The 14,373-nt window shown below is 42.7% G+C and overlaps 1 protein-coding gene across 1 annotated transcript in view; it reads left to right on the forward strand.

Annotated features, from left to right (window-relative positions):
- The window catches only part of LOC112232479 (reelin-like), a 288,334-nt gene extending 278,486 nt beyond the window's left edge, over positions 1 to 9,848 (forward strand). The window contains exons 65-68 of the mRNA XM_042323405.1: positions 1,142 to 1,339; positions 3,405 to 3,503; positions 6,719 to 6,724; positions 8,392 to 9,848. Coding sequence (XP_042179339.1) covers positions 1,142 to 1,339; positions 3,405 to 3,503; positions 6,719 to 6,724; positions 8,392 to 8,491 — 403 coding nt within the window. The 3' untranslated portion in view covers positions 8,492 to 9,848. The remainder of the gene's footprint in view (positions 1 to 1,141; positions 1,340 to 3,404; positions 3,504 to 6,718; positions 6,725 to 8,391) is intronic.
- The last annotated feature ends 4,525 nt before the right edge of the window (positions 9,849 to 14,373 follow it).

Consider the following 14,373-nt stretch of genomic DNA (forward strand, 5'->3'; position numbering starts at 1 on the left):
AAAAAGGCTTTACGGCGAAAACATACCATGCGATTATCTGAGAAGAGCCCAGCAGACAAATCATTACAAACAGTTACCAGCCAAGTAGAGGAGATACATAAGTCAGAAATAGTGATCAAAGTAATCACTTACTTTCCCATTTACTCAATAAATGTTTGTTTTGTTCAATAAAGTCCCTCTTTATATCCAAAAACCTCAGTTTTGTTCAGTAATCCACAGGCTCAAAGGCAGTCACTACAGACAGATGAAAAATCCAAAAAATATCAGTAAAGTGTGTAGAAACGTTTATAATCAATCCTCAGAGTGTTTTTAGTCATAATAATCAATAACATTTCAACCGGACAATAGCTCCATCAATATAAAAGGAAAACAAGAAACTCATTCAAAGTGGTCCTACTCCTTCATTTTTCAAAATAAAAGTCTGAAACATTTTCTAAAGACTGTTGACATCTAGTGGAAGCCATATGAAGTGCATTTTGAGTCCTAAGTCAATGGATACTGTAATGGCATTCAATAGAAAACTACAAACATAAAAAAATGCCACTTCCTGAATGAATGTTTCACAGGTTTCCTCCTGCCATATCAGTTCTGTTATACTCAGACATTATTTGTACAATTTTGGAAACTTTAGAATGTTTTCCATCCAAATCTGCCAATTATATGCATATCCTAGCTTCTGGGCCTGAGTGGCAGGCAGTTTACTTTGGGCACGTTTTTCATCCGGAGGTGAAAATAGTGCCCCCTACCCTAGTGAGGCCAAGATAGTTATACAAGCTAGCTACTCTTGATTGATAGCCTGAAATGTCTTCTTGGTAGATGGTTATGAGGTTGGGAGATTGGGAACTTATCTGGACTAGCTAAAGCCAACTTAATAAAATTGCTGTGGCTAGTAGTATTGCAGATTTTTTTTAAACGTACAACACGTGTGGTGGCACGTGCCCCCTATGGCATGAAGCCTATTCTAGCTAATCCTAGCCTAGCCTAGCATAGCCCAGCCTAACTAATCCTAGCCAAGGCCAATGAGAGGTCAATATACAGCAGGACTAAGATGGAAAACTTGGAGCCTAAATTTGGTAGGACAAAAATACCAAGGCAATCTTACAATTTTTTTCTCTCTCGCTCTCCCCTCCTCCGCCCACAGTAAGATCATGTTCGTCCTGCAGATAGGTAGTGTGTCCCAGACAGACAGTTGTAACACAGCCCTGGACCAGCCTGACACAGTGGACAGAGCTGTGCTGCTACAGTACACTGTCAATAATGGAGTTAGCTGGCACGTGATCGCCCAGCACCAGCCCAAAGACTTCATCAAGGCCCAGAGAGTGTCCTACAACATCCCACTGTGAGTGAACCTATACATACAGAGCTGTTTTTCCTTTCAATAAAAGTTTATTTCATTTAGATGTAAATTGTCTAAACACACATTAATACTGACACACAGCTCTTTCTCAGTTCATCTGTGATTCCTTACGTCCTTGCCCCAATATATCCAATATTAATGTTCTAGACACGTTTCATTGGAACGTTTCACGAACATTACTGTGTCTAGTTTTCTGAGGGTTAGTTGTCAGGAAGTCACCTGATGGTGCCAAACAAATGTTCTCATTGCATGTCACACCTTGTTACTGTTGGCTCTGATTAATGAACCACTGATCCATTCACAGCTCTTTCTCTGTTGGCAAAGTTAGGAACACACAGTAATTATAAAGTAATTATTATTCATCATGTCCTCACTTGTGATTTGCACTCACAACCTCTTGGTTCACTGCATTCCAATATTTCTACTATGCCACCATGTCTGTCAGTTATCAGTTAATCTGACTACTCTCTCATCATTGATTTGATTTACTCATTTCAGCAAGGACTTTCTGTATAGTGCTCTAATGTTGCTGAGGCATTTTACCCTGTTCTAATGTTACTCCTGAATCTCTATGATCCATAAAATAATTTTTCTTCTGTGTACTTTTAACAAAGCACATTTTTTGTCCATTAAAATAACATCACATTGATCAGAAATACAGTGTAGACATTGTTAATGTTGTAAATGACTTTTGTAGCTGGAAACAGCCGATTATTTATGGAATATCTACATAGACGTATCATAGACCCATTGACCCATTATCAGCATATTATAGACCCATAGACCCATTATCAGCAACCATCACTCCTGTGTTCCAGTGGCACGTTGTGTTAGCTAATCCAAGTTTATAATTTTAAAAGGCTAATTGATTATTAGAAGACCCTTTTGCAATTATGTTAGCACAGCTGAAAACTGTTGTTCTGATTAAAGAAGCAATACAGCTGTCCGTCTTTAGACGAGTGGAGTATCTGGAGCATCAGCCTTTGTGGGTTAGATTGTAGGCTAAAAATGGCCAGAAACAACCAACTTTATTCTGAAACTCGTCAGTCTATTCTTGTTCTGAGAAATGAAGGCTAATCCATCCGAGAAATTGCCAAGAAACTGAAGATCTCGTACAACGCTGTGTACTACTTCCGTCACAGAACAGTGCAAACTGTCCCTAACCAGAATAGAAAGAGGAGTGGGAGACCCTGGTGCACAACTAAGCAAGAAGACAAGTACATTAGAGTGTCTAGTTTGAGAAACAGACGCCTCACAAATCTTCAACTGGCAGCTTCATTAAATAGTACCCACAAAACACCCGTCTCAACGTCAACAGTGAAGAGGCAACTCTGGGATGCTGACCTTCTAGGCAGATTTCCTCTGTCCAGTGTCTGTGTTCTTTTGCCCATCTTAATATTTTCTTATTATTGGCCAGTCTGAGATATGGCTTTTTCTTTGCAACTCTGCCTAGAAGGCCAGCACCCCATAGTCGCCTCTTCACTGTTGACGTTGAGACTGATAAACTTGGATTAGCTAACACAACATTTCTCCCATTCTTCTCTGCAGATCCTTCTCTGCAGGTCTCTCGATCCTGATTAGTCTCCCAGTCACTGAAGATTGATGAGGAAAACATTTAATTGAATCCATTTTAGAATAAGGCTGTAACGTAACAAAATGTGGAAAAAGGGAAGGAGTCTGAATACTTTCCTAATGCTCTGTATAATGATGAAAAAAGAAAACTGGACACAGGAATGTTCTTGCAAAGTTCCCATAAAACGTGTCTAGAACATTACTATTGAATATTCTGAGAACATGGTAACCACGTTCTGGGTAAGCACTGTTTGACATTAAGGGAATGTTCTCTTGGAAACAGTTATTGCACGTCACTGGAACATTTCTATGAAAACGTTAGATATTACCCAATAACGCTTAAGCGAACGTTCAGTTGTGGGAACATTTGGGAACATTTGTTTTAAGCTAGGTAGAGAGAACATGAGTGATCAAGGAAATAATAATTGAGAAAGACCCACACCCATTCTTAATCTCTGACCTCTAACTTTCACAGAGAAGCGAGAGCTAAAGGGGTGAAGCTGCGGTGGTGGCAGCCGCGTCACGGCGGTGTGGGACATGACCAGTGGGCGCTGGACCATGTGGAAGTAGTTCTGTGAGTATCTCCAACAATCCTAGTAACCCCTGGTTCCTCATTCCCCAAACAATCCCCCAGGCTGTTCTCAAAACCGCCCCGTTTTTAGGCTCAATCTGCCAGTCTGTAGTGTTCCTAATTTTTTGTGCACTCAGTGTAATTCATATGAAATGCTAGGAATTGCAATTCAAGCAAACATTATACAGTGCGGCAAAAAAGTATTTAGTCAGCCATCATTTGTGCAAGTTCTCCCACTTAAAAAGATGAGAGAGGCCTGAGAAAAAAAATCCAGAAAATCACATTGAAGGATTTGTAATGAATTTATTTGCAAATTATGGTGGAAAATAAGTATTTGGTCAATAACAAAAGTTTATCTCCATACTTTGTTATATACCCTTTGTTGGCAATGACAGAGTTCAAACATTTTCTGTAAGTCTTCACAAGGTTTTCACACACTGTTGCTGGTATTTTGGCCCATTCCTCCATGCAGATCTCCTCTAGAGCAGTGATGTTTTGGGGCTGTTGCTGGGCAACACGGACTTTCAACTCCCTCCAAAGATTTTCTATGGGGTTGAGATCTGGAGACTGGCTAGGTCACTCCAGGACCTTGAAATGCTTCTCAGGAAGCCACTCCTTTGTTGCCCGGGCGGTGTGTTTGGGATCATTGTCATGCTGAAAGACCCAGCCACGTTTCATCTTCAATGCCCTTGCTGATGGAAGGAGGTTTTCACTCAAAATCTCACGATACATGGCCCCATTCATTCTTTCCTTTACACGGATCAGTCGTCCTGGTCCCTTTGCAGAAAAACAGCCCCAAAGCATGATGTTTCCACCCCCATGCTTCACAGTAGGTATGGTGTTCTTTGGATGCAACTCAGCATTCTTTGTCCTCCAAACACGACGAGTTGCGTTTTAACCAAAAAGTAATATTTTGGTTTCATCTGACCATATGACATTCTCCTAATCTTCTTCTGGATCATCCAAATGCTCTCTAGCAAACTTCAGACAGGCCTGGACATGTACTGGCTTAAGCAGGGGGATACGTCTGGCACTGCAGGATTTGAGTCCCTGGCGGCGTAGTGTGTTACTGATGGTAGACTTTGTTACTTTGGTCCCAGCTCTCTGCAGGTCCTTCGCTAGGTCCCCCGTGTGGTTCTGGGATTTTTGCTCACCGTTCTTGTGATCATTTTGACCCCACGGGGTGAGATCTTGCATGGAGCCCCAGATCGAGGGAGATTATCAGTGGTCTTGTATGTCTTCCATATCCTAATAATTGCTCCCACAGTTGATTTCTCCAAACCAAGCTGCTTACCTATTGCAGATTCAGTCTTCCCAGCCTGGTGCAGGTCTACAATTTTGTTTCTGGTGTCCATTGACAGCTCTTTGGTCTTGGCCATAGTGGAGTTTGGAGTGTGACTGTTTGAGGTTGTGGACAGGTGTCTTTTATACTGATAACAAGTTCAAACAGGTGCCATTAATACAGTGGAGGACAGAGGAGCCTCATAAAGAAGTTACAGGTCTGTGAGAGGCAGAAATCTTGCTTGTTTGTAGGTGACCATATACTTATTTTCCACCATAATTTGCAAATAAATTCATTAAAAATCCTACAATGTGATTTTCTGGATTTTTTTCTTCTCATTTTGTCTGTCATAGTTGAAGTGTACCTATGATGAGAATTACAGGCGTCTCTCATATTTTTAAGTGGGAGAACTTGCACAATTGGTGGCTGACTAAATACTTTTTTGCCCCACTGTACATTACAATTTGTACAATATGTTACGAATTTGCTAAATGTATGATATGTTATGAATTCCCATTTTTTGTGGCTAACGTTAGCTAGGTGGTTAGGTGGCTAACGCTAAGTCTAGGCGTTAAGGTCAGTGTTAAGGTTGGGAGTTAGGTTCAAATGTGAAGGTTAGGGTTAGCGGAAGGGTTAGCTAACATGATAAGTAGTTGCAAAGTAGCTCAAATGTAGTAAGTAGTTGCTAATTAGCTAAAATTGTCCATGTTGAGATTTGAACATGCAACCTTTGGGTTGCAAGACATTCGTGTTATATGGCTACCCATCCACCCTGGCCAACCACCCTACGTTAGTTTTTGCCATAAGTAACCTTCTATCTCACGAAACCATAACAATCGTAACACATTGAGTGTCGGATTTGCTTTTGCTATGTTACTATGTCAAATCTATGAGACCAGGCTGCATAAGATGCTATTGAATGTCATTAAGTGGCCAATACATTGCAAATGTTTCACATAAGTGACAGAATGTGTATGTATAGGCTTGATGTCCACAATGTTGTTCACTAAGTTGGTCCTGTCAGTGCTGGTGTCGTGAGTTGGCAAACAACAAATACCCAATATAGTACAAATATTCACTGTTTAGGTTTATATGATATCTGTCTTACGTCACGGAAAAGCACACACATACAGTACACAATACACACAGTCCTTACATGAGCTGTCTCTGGTTTCGTTTGGCCTTGACCTGCACTCCTCCACTCCTACTCTCCCACTCCCATGGCTGGTTTTCAACATTCAACAACAGTGTCTGCTGAACAGAATAACTGTACGCGATCCTCACACTTCTCTCTTTTATTTCTGTCTCTCTGTCTCCCACCACCACCCCTCACACTCCTCTCCTCCTTTTCAATTGTTTCTTTCGTCATCCCGTGCCTCTCCTCCCTGGCCTCACAATCACGAACATGTGTGACCATACTCCTCCTTTTCCTCCTCCTCTACCTCCTCCCCTTCCAACACTTCTTCCTCTGCCTGCGCTTATGCTTTTCTGCTACCTCATGTCTTATCATGGCTCCATCTCCTCCTTCCTCTTCCTTCCAATATCCCTTTTTTTCCTATTACTCCCTCTCTCTGGTGCATAATGGACGGATTGGTCCTCTCTTTCTCTTTCACACCTCCATTTCCATCTGTTATTGTCTATCTATCGCTCTCTCTTTCTCTCTACATCCTTGTTCTCTTTTGCTTCTCTCTCACTCCCCTATTCCTTCTTTTCTCTCTTGCTCTACCTCTCTCTGCATACTTCCTGCTCCCTCTTTCTTTCTCTACCCACCCCTCTCTCTCCCTCCTCCCTGGCCCCCTTCGCCTCCCCAGGCGGCCGGGGTTTCTGTCCCCCAGACCTTTCTGCGAGCCTGCAGCACCCCCTCCACCCCCTCCTCCCCTCTCGCGCTCTAACCTCTGCTCTCTTCTGTATTCTGCTCCCTGTGGCATTGCTGTAGAGTCAGGTAAGTCTTCCGCCTCTCCCCTCCTGTGATACCCCCTCACCTTTCAGCTACACCCCTGACCCTCTTTTCTGTCAGCATCTCCTTCACCTTAATCCCCCACCCCACCTCCATAGAGGCACACTCACTATCATAACCCAGGTTCAGGCTCTTTCGAGTCCCATCCATGACACATAGACAGAGCTACAGTTCAGACAATACCAATAAATAATTTGGGGAAGCAGGTCTCTCAAAATGTAAAATATATAGCTTTTCTGAAGACCTCAATTGGTCTGCTTCATGTTTGTGTATTTGTGTGATATAATGCATCACTATATCAATGTCTGTTGCGCTCTTGCAACCGTTGTGTTTTAAGTATGGCTTTTGTTTAATGTGGTTACATGTGTGCAGATCCTAGATACGTAGCACACTGTGAGGATGACACTGCCACACACAAGTTACACAGTTCAGGCACTGTAATATGGGTAACACACTTACCTCTTAATTCTAACCTGAACATCTAACATCATTATATTAATTAAACCCAACACACACTAGAATATAGAGCATAATGGCATAACTTCAGATCGTCAGGCACCACTAAGACCTAAAACCCATCACCCCCCATCATCATCAGAGTAACCTCTTCCATCGAAGTCCTTGCATGGCTTCTTAAACCCAACGTTGCAAAGCTCCCCCCACCTCCCCCCACCCTCCCCCCACCTCCATGGCTGCCGGTCCATGAACCACAACCTTTTGGAACTCCCGCCATACTGTCCCTCGCTTTTGTTAATGAGAAAAAACAGAAGCGGCCAGACAGACATCCCATTTTAGTTAGCAAAGCATCCCAACACGCCCTCACCCCCATCCCCGTTTCTGCCACCCTCCGACCTTCAACCACACCCCTCCACCACACACCTCCCGACCCCCCAGAGGCCACTGGGTGCACTCCAGGCTTACTGGCACCTCCCGCTGGACAGAAGATGCAATGACAGGCTAAGCAAGAAGCGAGATCTTCAATCACAGCTTCTTTTTGTGTCTAATTACCTTCTCTTTCAATGTATCTCCTCCCTCCCTCAATCCCCTGCACCTTTATTACTTTTATTTGTTTTTCCAAGTGACATGATGGCTGTTACTCTATGAACTCTGACCTCAAACACTCTCCTTCCTTAGATCCTTAGAACCGTGGTCAGAGTTAGAAAACCCCAGAACCCCGACCACATCTGTAGCTAATGTCTGTGACCGTGGCTGTAGCTCTCTAGCTAGTCTTGTGTCTTCTAGTTTTGTGTTGTTCAATGTCTTGTCCTGTTGACCTGTCTGCTTATGATACTGCCATTGAGAACATGTCAATACATACAATATTGTTCATCTATAAGATGGTCACATACACATTTCAATATTCAGTAAGTAATGCACATCTTAAAAAAACAGTCCACCTTCTGCTAAATCGAATATCGTTTTTGAGTGTTAGAGGTTGTGTGAAACCCAATTGAAAATGCCAGCATGGATCTAGAAGTGTGTGAGCTTGCATATGAGAGTGTATGTGTGTACATGACAGAGGGTGTCTGCATGAGTGAGTGTGTGGATACTCTTAATACCACTTCCTGGTCACTAATGGTCTCCCTCCTCTCTTCCTCTCTTCTTCCCACTCTCTCTCTCTCCTCTCTCTCACTGTCTTTGTCTCCCTACAGCACTCGTAAACAAAACTATATGATGAACTTTGCCAGACAGACCGGCCTACGCCACTACTACAGCCGGAAGAGGCGGGCACTGCTACAACATCGTGCCTAACCTCTGAGAAGAGGATTCATCCTATGACCTGCCAATCACACATTTGACCTACCAACCAACCACATTCCTTTCTCCCGATGACATATCACCCTGTTGAGTCCCACCCACCAGCAAATGGATTCCAGTCAGCCTTGGACTACACTCCCTCCCTCTCCAACCTTCCAATCCCCACTCTGCCAGACATGGGCCCATCCCATCAGTGTATGCTGTAGCCAGTCAGAAGCCTTCCCCACCCCCATATGATGGGAAGGAAGGAGACGTGAGGGAGCAACAAAGGCAACCATTTTGTTGACTTTTCATGAACTTTCGGGTTTCTAGTTGTTTTCTAATCGTTGCTGTACATGGTTATTATGATATGATGATTCCCTGTTCCAGTTGCGATACGATGATACCCCCTGGCTTTCCCTGTCACCCCATCCTACCCACCTCCTAGTCCTACTACTACCACACTGTGAAGTTATTCCGAGAAATCAGTAATGAGCAGGGAGCATAGAGTTGGAGAGGGCACACTGTCACAGAAGTGATAATGGCAAAGATAGGGAGTGAGCCCCCTTTCCAACTCTATGCCATGAAGCTGGGCTAGCTGGATGCTTCCAAGATCAACTGAGCCGCAGGGAGGAAACTTCCTCTACTTCGCGCCAGTACCTGAGGAGGAGGATGATGATGATGATGGAGATGAGGATCATAACAGTGATAAGGATGCTAAAAAAGTACTGTGTTCTTGCTGTTCTGTTCAGTGTGTCTGTGTTCTTTTCGTGATGGTTTGACTGTTGTGTTCCATTCATCCGTTTTTTTACTAATTCGTATTGTGCTATTTTTGATTGAGGAGACGGAAACGAGAAAAAATGAATCCAGAGGCAGACAGAAGGAAGGAACAAATCACAATTCGGAGGGAAAAAAAGACAGAAAATAGAATATAAAAAAGAAAACAAATTTAAGACTGAACAATGATTTATTTTATTATTTTTATATATGTTGGTTCCCGAAAATACAGATTTATGGTAGGCGGTTCTCCACGTAACCTATTTAAAGATGCACTGTGCGTGAAATCTGTACGTTATTTTCTAGTGTTAAGTTATTAGGCAGTCATCCAGCCTCTCTCAAGGCCATCGGGCTGCAACCCCCCTGTGCTGTTACCCGCATCCCTCTCATTCTCTCTGCTAAATTCTGCTCCCTGGAGATGAGGCTCCATCAGTGTTGTTTCTTGAAGTCTAATGTGTAATGTGGACCCTCTCCCAGCCCTATCTCTCAGTGTAACTCCAGTATAGCAGTCTCCTGTACATACAGTATATGTATATCCACTAAGGGGAGACCCAGCAGCCTTATAAAAGGGAAATAAAGAACTGTCCAAACCTCAGATAGCTGCTTGGTACAGTTTGTGAGTGTGTTAATAGATTTATAAAACAACTTTTTACCCACATAACATCAAAAGGAGACACCACTACGGGTACCGAAATAACTGCAACACTGTGTCAGTCTTGCTATTGTTATTTTACTGCTGCTCTTTAATGTCATGTTACTTTTATGTTCTTATTCTTATTTGTACTGCATTGTTGGTTAGGGGCTCGTAAGTATACAATTCACTCTTTTTTATTTTTTTATTTCACCTTTTGTTACGGTTCTCTTGTGGTGAAGGAGAGTCGGACCAAAATGCAGCGTGTAGATTGCGATCCATGTTTAATGACAAACACACTAAACGTAACGAAAACCGAAACAGCCTATACTTCTGTAAACTAACACAGAACAAGGACATCAGAACACTAAGGACAATCACCCACGACAAACTCAAAGAATATGGCTGCCTAAATATGGTTCCCAATCAGAGACAACGATAAACACCTGCCTCTGATTGAGAACCACTCCAGACAGCCATAGACTTTGCTAGATAACCCCACTAGCTACAATCCCAATACACACACACCAAAACCCCAAGACAAAACACACCACAATACAAAAACCCCATGCCACACCCTGGCCTGACCCAATACATGAAGAAAAACACAAAATACTTAGACCAGGGCGTGACACCTTTATTTAACCAGGTAGGCAAGTTGAGAACAAGTTCTCATTTACAATTGCGACCTGGCCAAGATAAAGCAAAGCAGTTCGACACATACAACAACACAGAGTTACACATGGAGTAAAACAAACATACAGTCAATAATACAGTAGAAAAATAAGGGAGGTAAAGGCAAAAAAGGCCATGGTGGCGAAGTAAATACAATATAGCAGTGGTGGGCCGTCAGGGCCAGCAAGGCCTTCTCTGCTAGCCTAAACATCATCAGAATATAATTAAAAATATATATATATTTTCCCACATATGTATTAAATTATTCCCCAGAGTAAGAGTTATACTCTTCATTTCATAGCTTTCCTCTTGGTTGCACTGCTTCCAGCCCCAGGTTGAGATTTGGAGGGCTGGTCTTTAAGTTAGATCTTTTATCCAATCATATTCAGCCATCATGTGTTGCCAGGGGTCTAAAATCTGCCCTCAGGCCTTCAGAGTCAACAGTGTGGGCGCTTGTAGCTTAAAGTGAATGGAAATGAAAATTTAGTGTCAACCAATCAGCTTTAGAGTTGGCTATTGTACGCCTGCTGGCTGGCTCCAGTGTTACACAGGAGCCAGCTAGCAGGCGTAGTGCGTGCACGTCTTTTGATTGGATTACCAATATTGAGAGGCAGGTCCTATATGTGCAGGTCTATGCAGAACCTCAGAACTAGGAAACTGAATTTGATAAACTAATTAATTTGCGTACTACTAAGCTGTTTTTTCAACCCACAATGGCGGAAGGAGGAGAAGATATCGATTTGGTCGAGGATATAATTATAACGCCATTCTCAAGACAAGTTAGACATTGTCAGGAGAGGTCGCCCGACGCCGACGCTACAAAGCCTGTCACAGGCGGGAAAGGGGTCCGTTCGCCACTTTCAAAGTTCCAACTACGAGCGCTATCAATGGCTCACAGGCTCCGAGAAGCACTGCAAACTGTACTGCTGGGAATCCCTATTATTTGCAAGTGATCGATTTGGTGTTTGGAGCCACACTGGCTTTGCAAACTTGAGTTGTCTAACCAAGGCAGCAACGAGATACCAAAGTACGGCTGGGCACTTACAAGCAATGGTGCTTTTGAAAACTTTTGGGGACACCCGAGTGGATCTACAGCTCAACGAACAAGCGCGCAGGGTAACGGGAACTGCACAATGAAAAGGTATTGTACTCTTCCCCTGCAATTCTCTGAATAAAAATGTCAATTTCAAGGTGACGCAACGCCTGGTTATACTGGGTTTCTGTCTAAATGTATAGTGTCTAGAGCCATGCCATCATAATAATGGTAATAAGAGGTGGATTAATTCGGGTGGGACTGTGTAGGACCTCACTGAAGGCCCAGGCCCCAGGCCCACGGCACGCCACTGCAATATAGCAAGTAAAATACTGGAATGGTAGATTTGCAGTGGAAAAATGTGCAAAGTAGAGATAGAAATAATGGGGTGCAAAGGAGCTAAATAAATAAATACAGTAGGGGAAGGTAGTTGTTTGGGCTAAATTATAGATGGGCTATGTACAGGTGCAGTAATCTGTGAGCTGCTCTAACAGCTGGTGCTTAAATCTAGTGAGGGAGATAAGTGTTTCCAGTTTCAGAGATTTATGTAGTTCGTTCCAGTCAACTGGAAGGAGAGGCGGCCAAAGGAAGAATTGGTTCTAGGGGTGACCAGAGAGATATACAGTGGGGCAAAAAAGTATTTAGTCAGCCACCAATTGTGCAAGTTCTCCCACTTAAAAAGATGAGAGAGGCCTGTAATTTTCATCATAGGTACACTTCAACTATGACAGACAAAATGAGAAGAAAAAAATCCAGAAAATCACATTGTAGGATTATTAATGAATTTATTTGCAAATTATGGTGGAAAATAAGTATTTGGTCAATAACAAAAGTTTCTCAATACTTTGTTATATACCCTTTGTTGGCAATGACAGAGGTCACACGTTTTCTGTAAGTCTTCACAAGGTTTTCACACACTGTTGCTGGTATTTTGGCCCATTCCTCCATGCAGATCTCCTCTAGAGCAGTGATGTTTTGGGGCTGTTGCTGGGCAACACGGACTTTCAACTCCCTCCAAAGATTTTCTATGGGGTTGAGATCTGGAGACTGGCTAGGCCACTCCAGGACCTTGAAATGCTTCTTACGAAGCCACTCCTTCGTTGCTCGGGCGGTGTGTTTGGGATCATTGTCATGCTGAAAGACCCAGCCACGTTTCATCTTCAATGCCCTTGCTGATGGTAGGCTTTGTTATCTTGGTCCCAGCTCTCTGCAGGTCATTCACTAGGTCCCCCCGTGTGGTTCTGGGATTTTTGCTCACCATTCTTGTGATCATTTTGACCCCACAGGGTGAGATCTTGCGTGGAGCCCAGATCGAGGGAGATTATCAGTGTTCTTGTATGTCTTCCATTGCCTAATAATAGCTCCCACAGTTGATTTCTTCAAACCAAGCTGCTTACCTATTGCAGATTCAGTCTTCCCAGCCTGGTGCAGGTCTACAATTTTGTTTCTGGTGTCCTTTGACAGCTCTTTGGTCCTGGCTATGGTGGAGTTTGGAGTGTGACTGTTTGAGGTTGTGGACAGGAGTCTTTTATACTGATAACAAGTTCAAACAGGTGCCATTATTACAGGTAATGAGTGGAGGACAGAGGAGCCTCTTAAAGAAGAAGTTACAGGTCTGTGAGAGCCAGACATCTTGCTTGTTTGTAGGTGACCAAATACTTATTTTCCACCATAATTTGCAAATAAATTCATTAAAAATCCTACAATGTGATTTTCTGGATTTTTTTCTTCTCATTTTGTCTGTAATAGTTGAAGTATGATGAAAAGGCCTCTCTCATCTTTTTAAGTGGGAGAAGTTACACAATTGGTGGCTGACTAAATACTTTTTTTGCCCCACTGTATATGCATTTAGCAGATGCTTTAATCCAAAGTGACTTAGTCATGCATGCAACAAAATCTGATGGGTGACGCAAGGATTCAAACCCACTATCCAGATATTGCAAGTGCCATGCTTTACCAACTGAGCCATACAGGGCGCATCTTAAGGCTAAGTTCATCATTAGAACCTTTGTAAGAGCATTATTAAATCTCTGAGTGGTTTCCCAAAACCATCATTACTAAAGTTGAACTTGAAAACACTCGTTATTTATTGACAGCCTCAGACCAGTCACAGAACAGCTAAGTGTGTCGTTAGATGCAGTTTTTTCCCCTACCGAGTCACTTTATACAGACGGTCTCCGTTAAACGTATAATCAATACGGTTATCTGTCTCACTGTGACCACCGTTAACTTCACAACGAGTTGACTACAAATACAAAGTTGCCAATGTCTTTGCTACATAGGCCTATATATTTAAAAGATATTGGAATCAATTTCATGTACATTTAATAGATTTATTTAGCTATTTAACTACTGTCAATACATTTCCTGATGTGTAGCCTAATGTGTGCAATGATGTGCCAAATTTTGGTTAAGTGCATTATTATAGGGTAAGCAGCCATAGGTGATCATTTCTCTCTAGGAGCTGAACCGTCATCACTATCATGGAATAATTCTAATGTTAAGGTAAGATTTGAACGGAACACTGATCCGAGAGCAGAGCTGACTTTCTTTCAATTATATCAGTAAGAACACAGGCCTCAACAATACACAGCGAACATTCTCCGTGGTGTTTTGGGAAATGTATGTTACATCTTCGGCCGTTGCAGGAAAGATGCATTAGCCTAAATTCCATCGCTATCGGGAAACCAGGAGCAGGTCAGGTTCTCACTGCAATGCACAGTTGTATGGCATTTGTCTTAATTCCTCAATGGAAACACTCAAGAGAAACACATGTTCCTT

Source organism: Oncorhynchus tshawytscha, linkage group LG06 (assembly GCF_018296145.1).
Source record: "Oncorhynchus tshawytscha isolate Ot180627B linkage group LG06, Otsh_v2.0, whole genome shotgun sequence".
In the NCBI taxonomy this organism is placed as follows: Eukaryota; Metazoa; Chordata; class Actinopteri; order Salmoniformes; family Salmonidae; genus Oncorhynchus; species Oncorhynchus tshawytscha.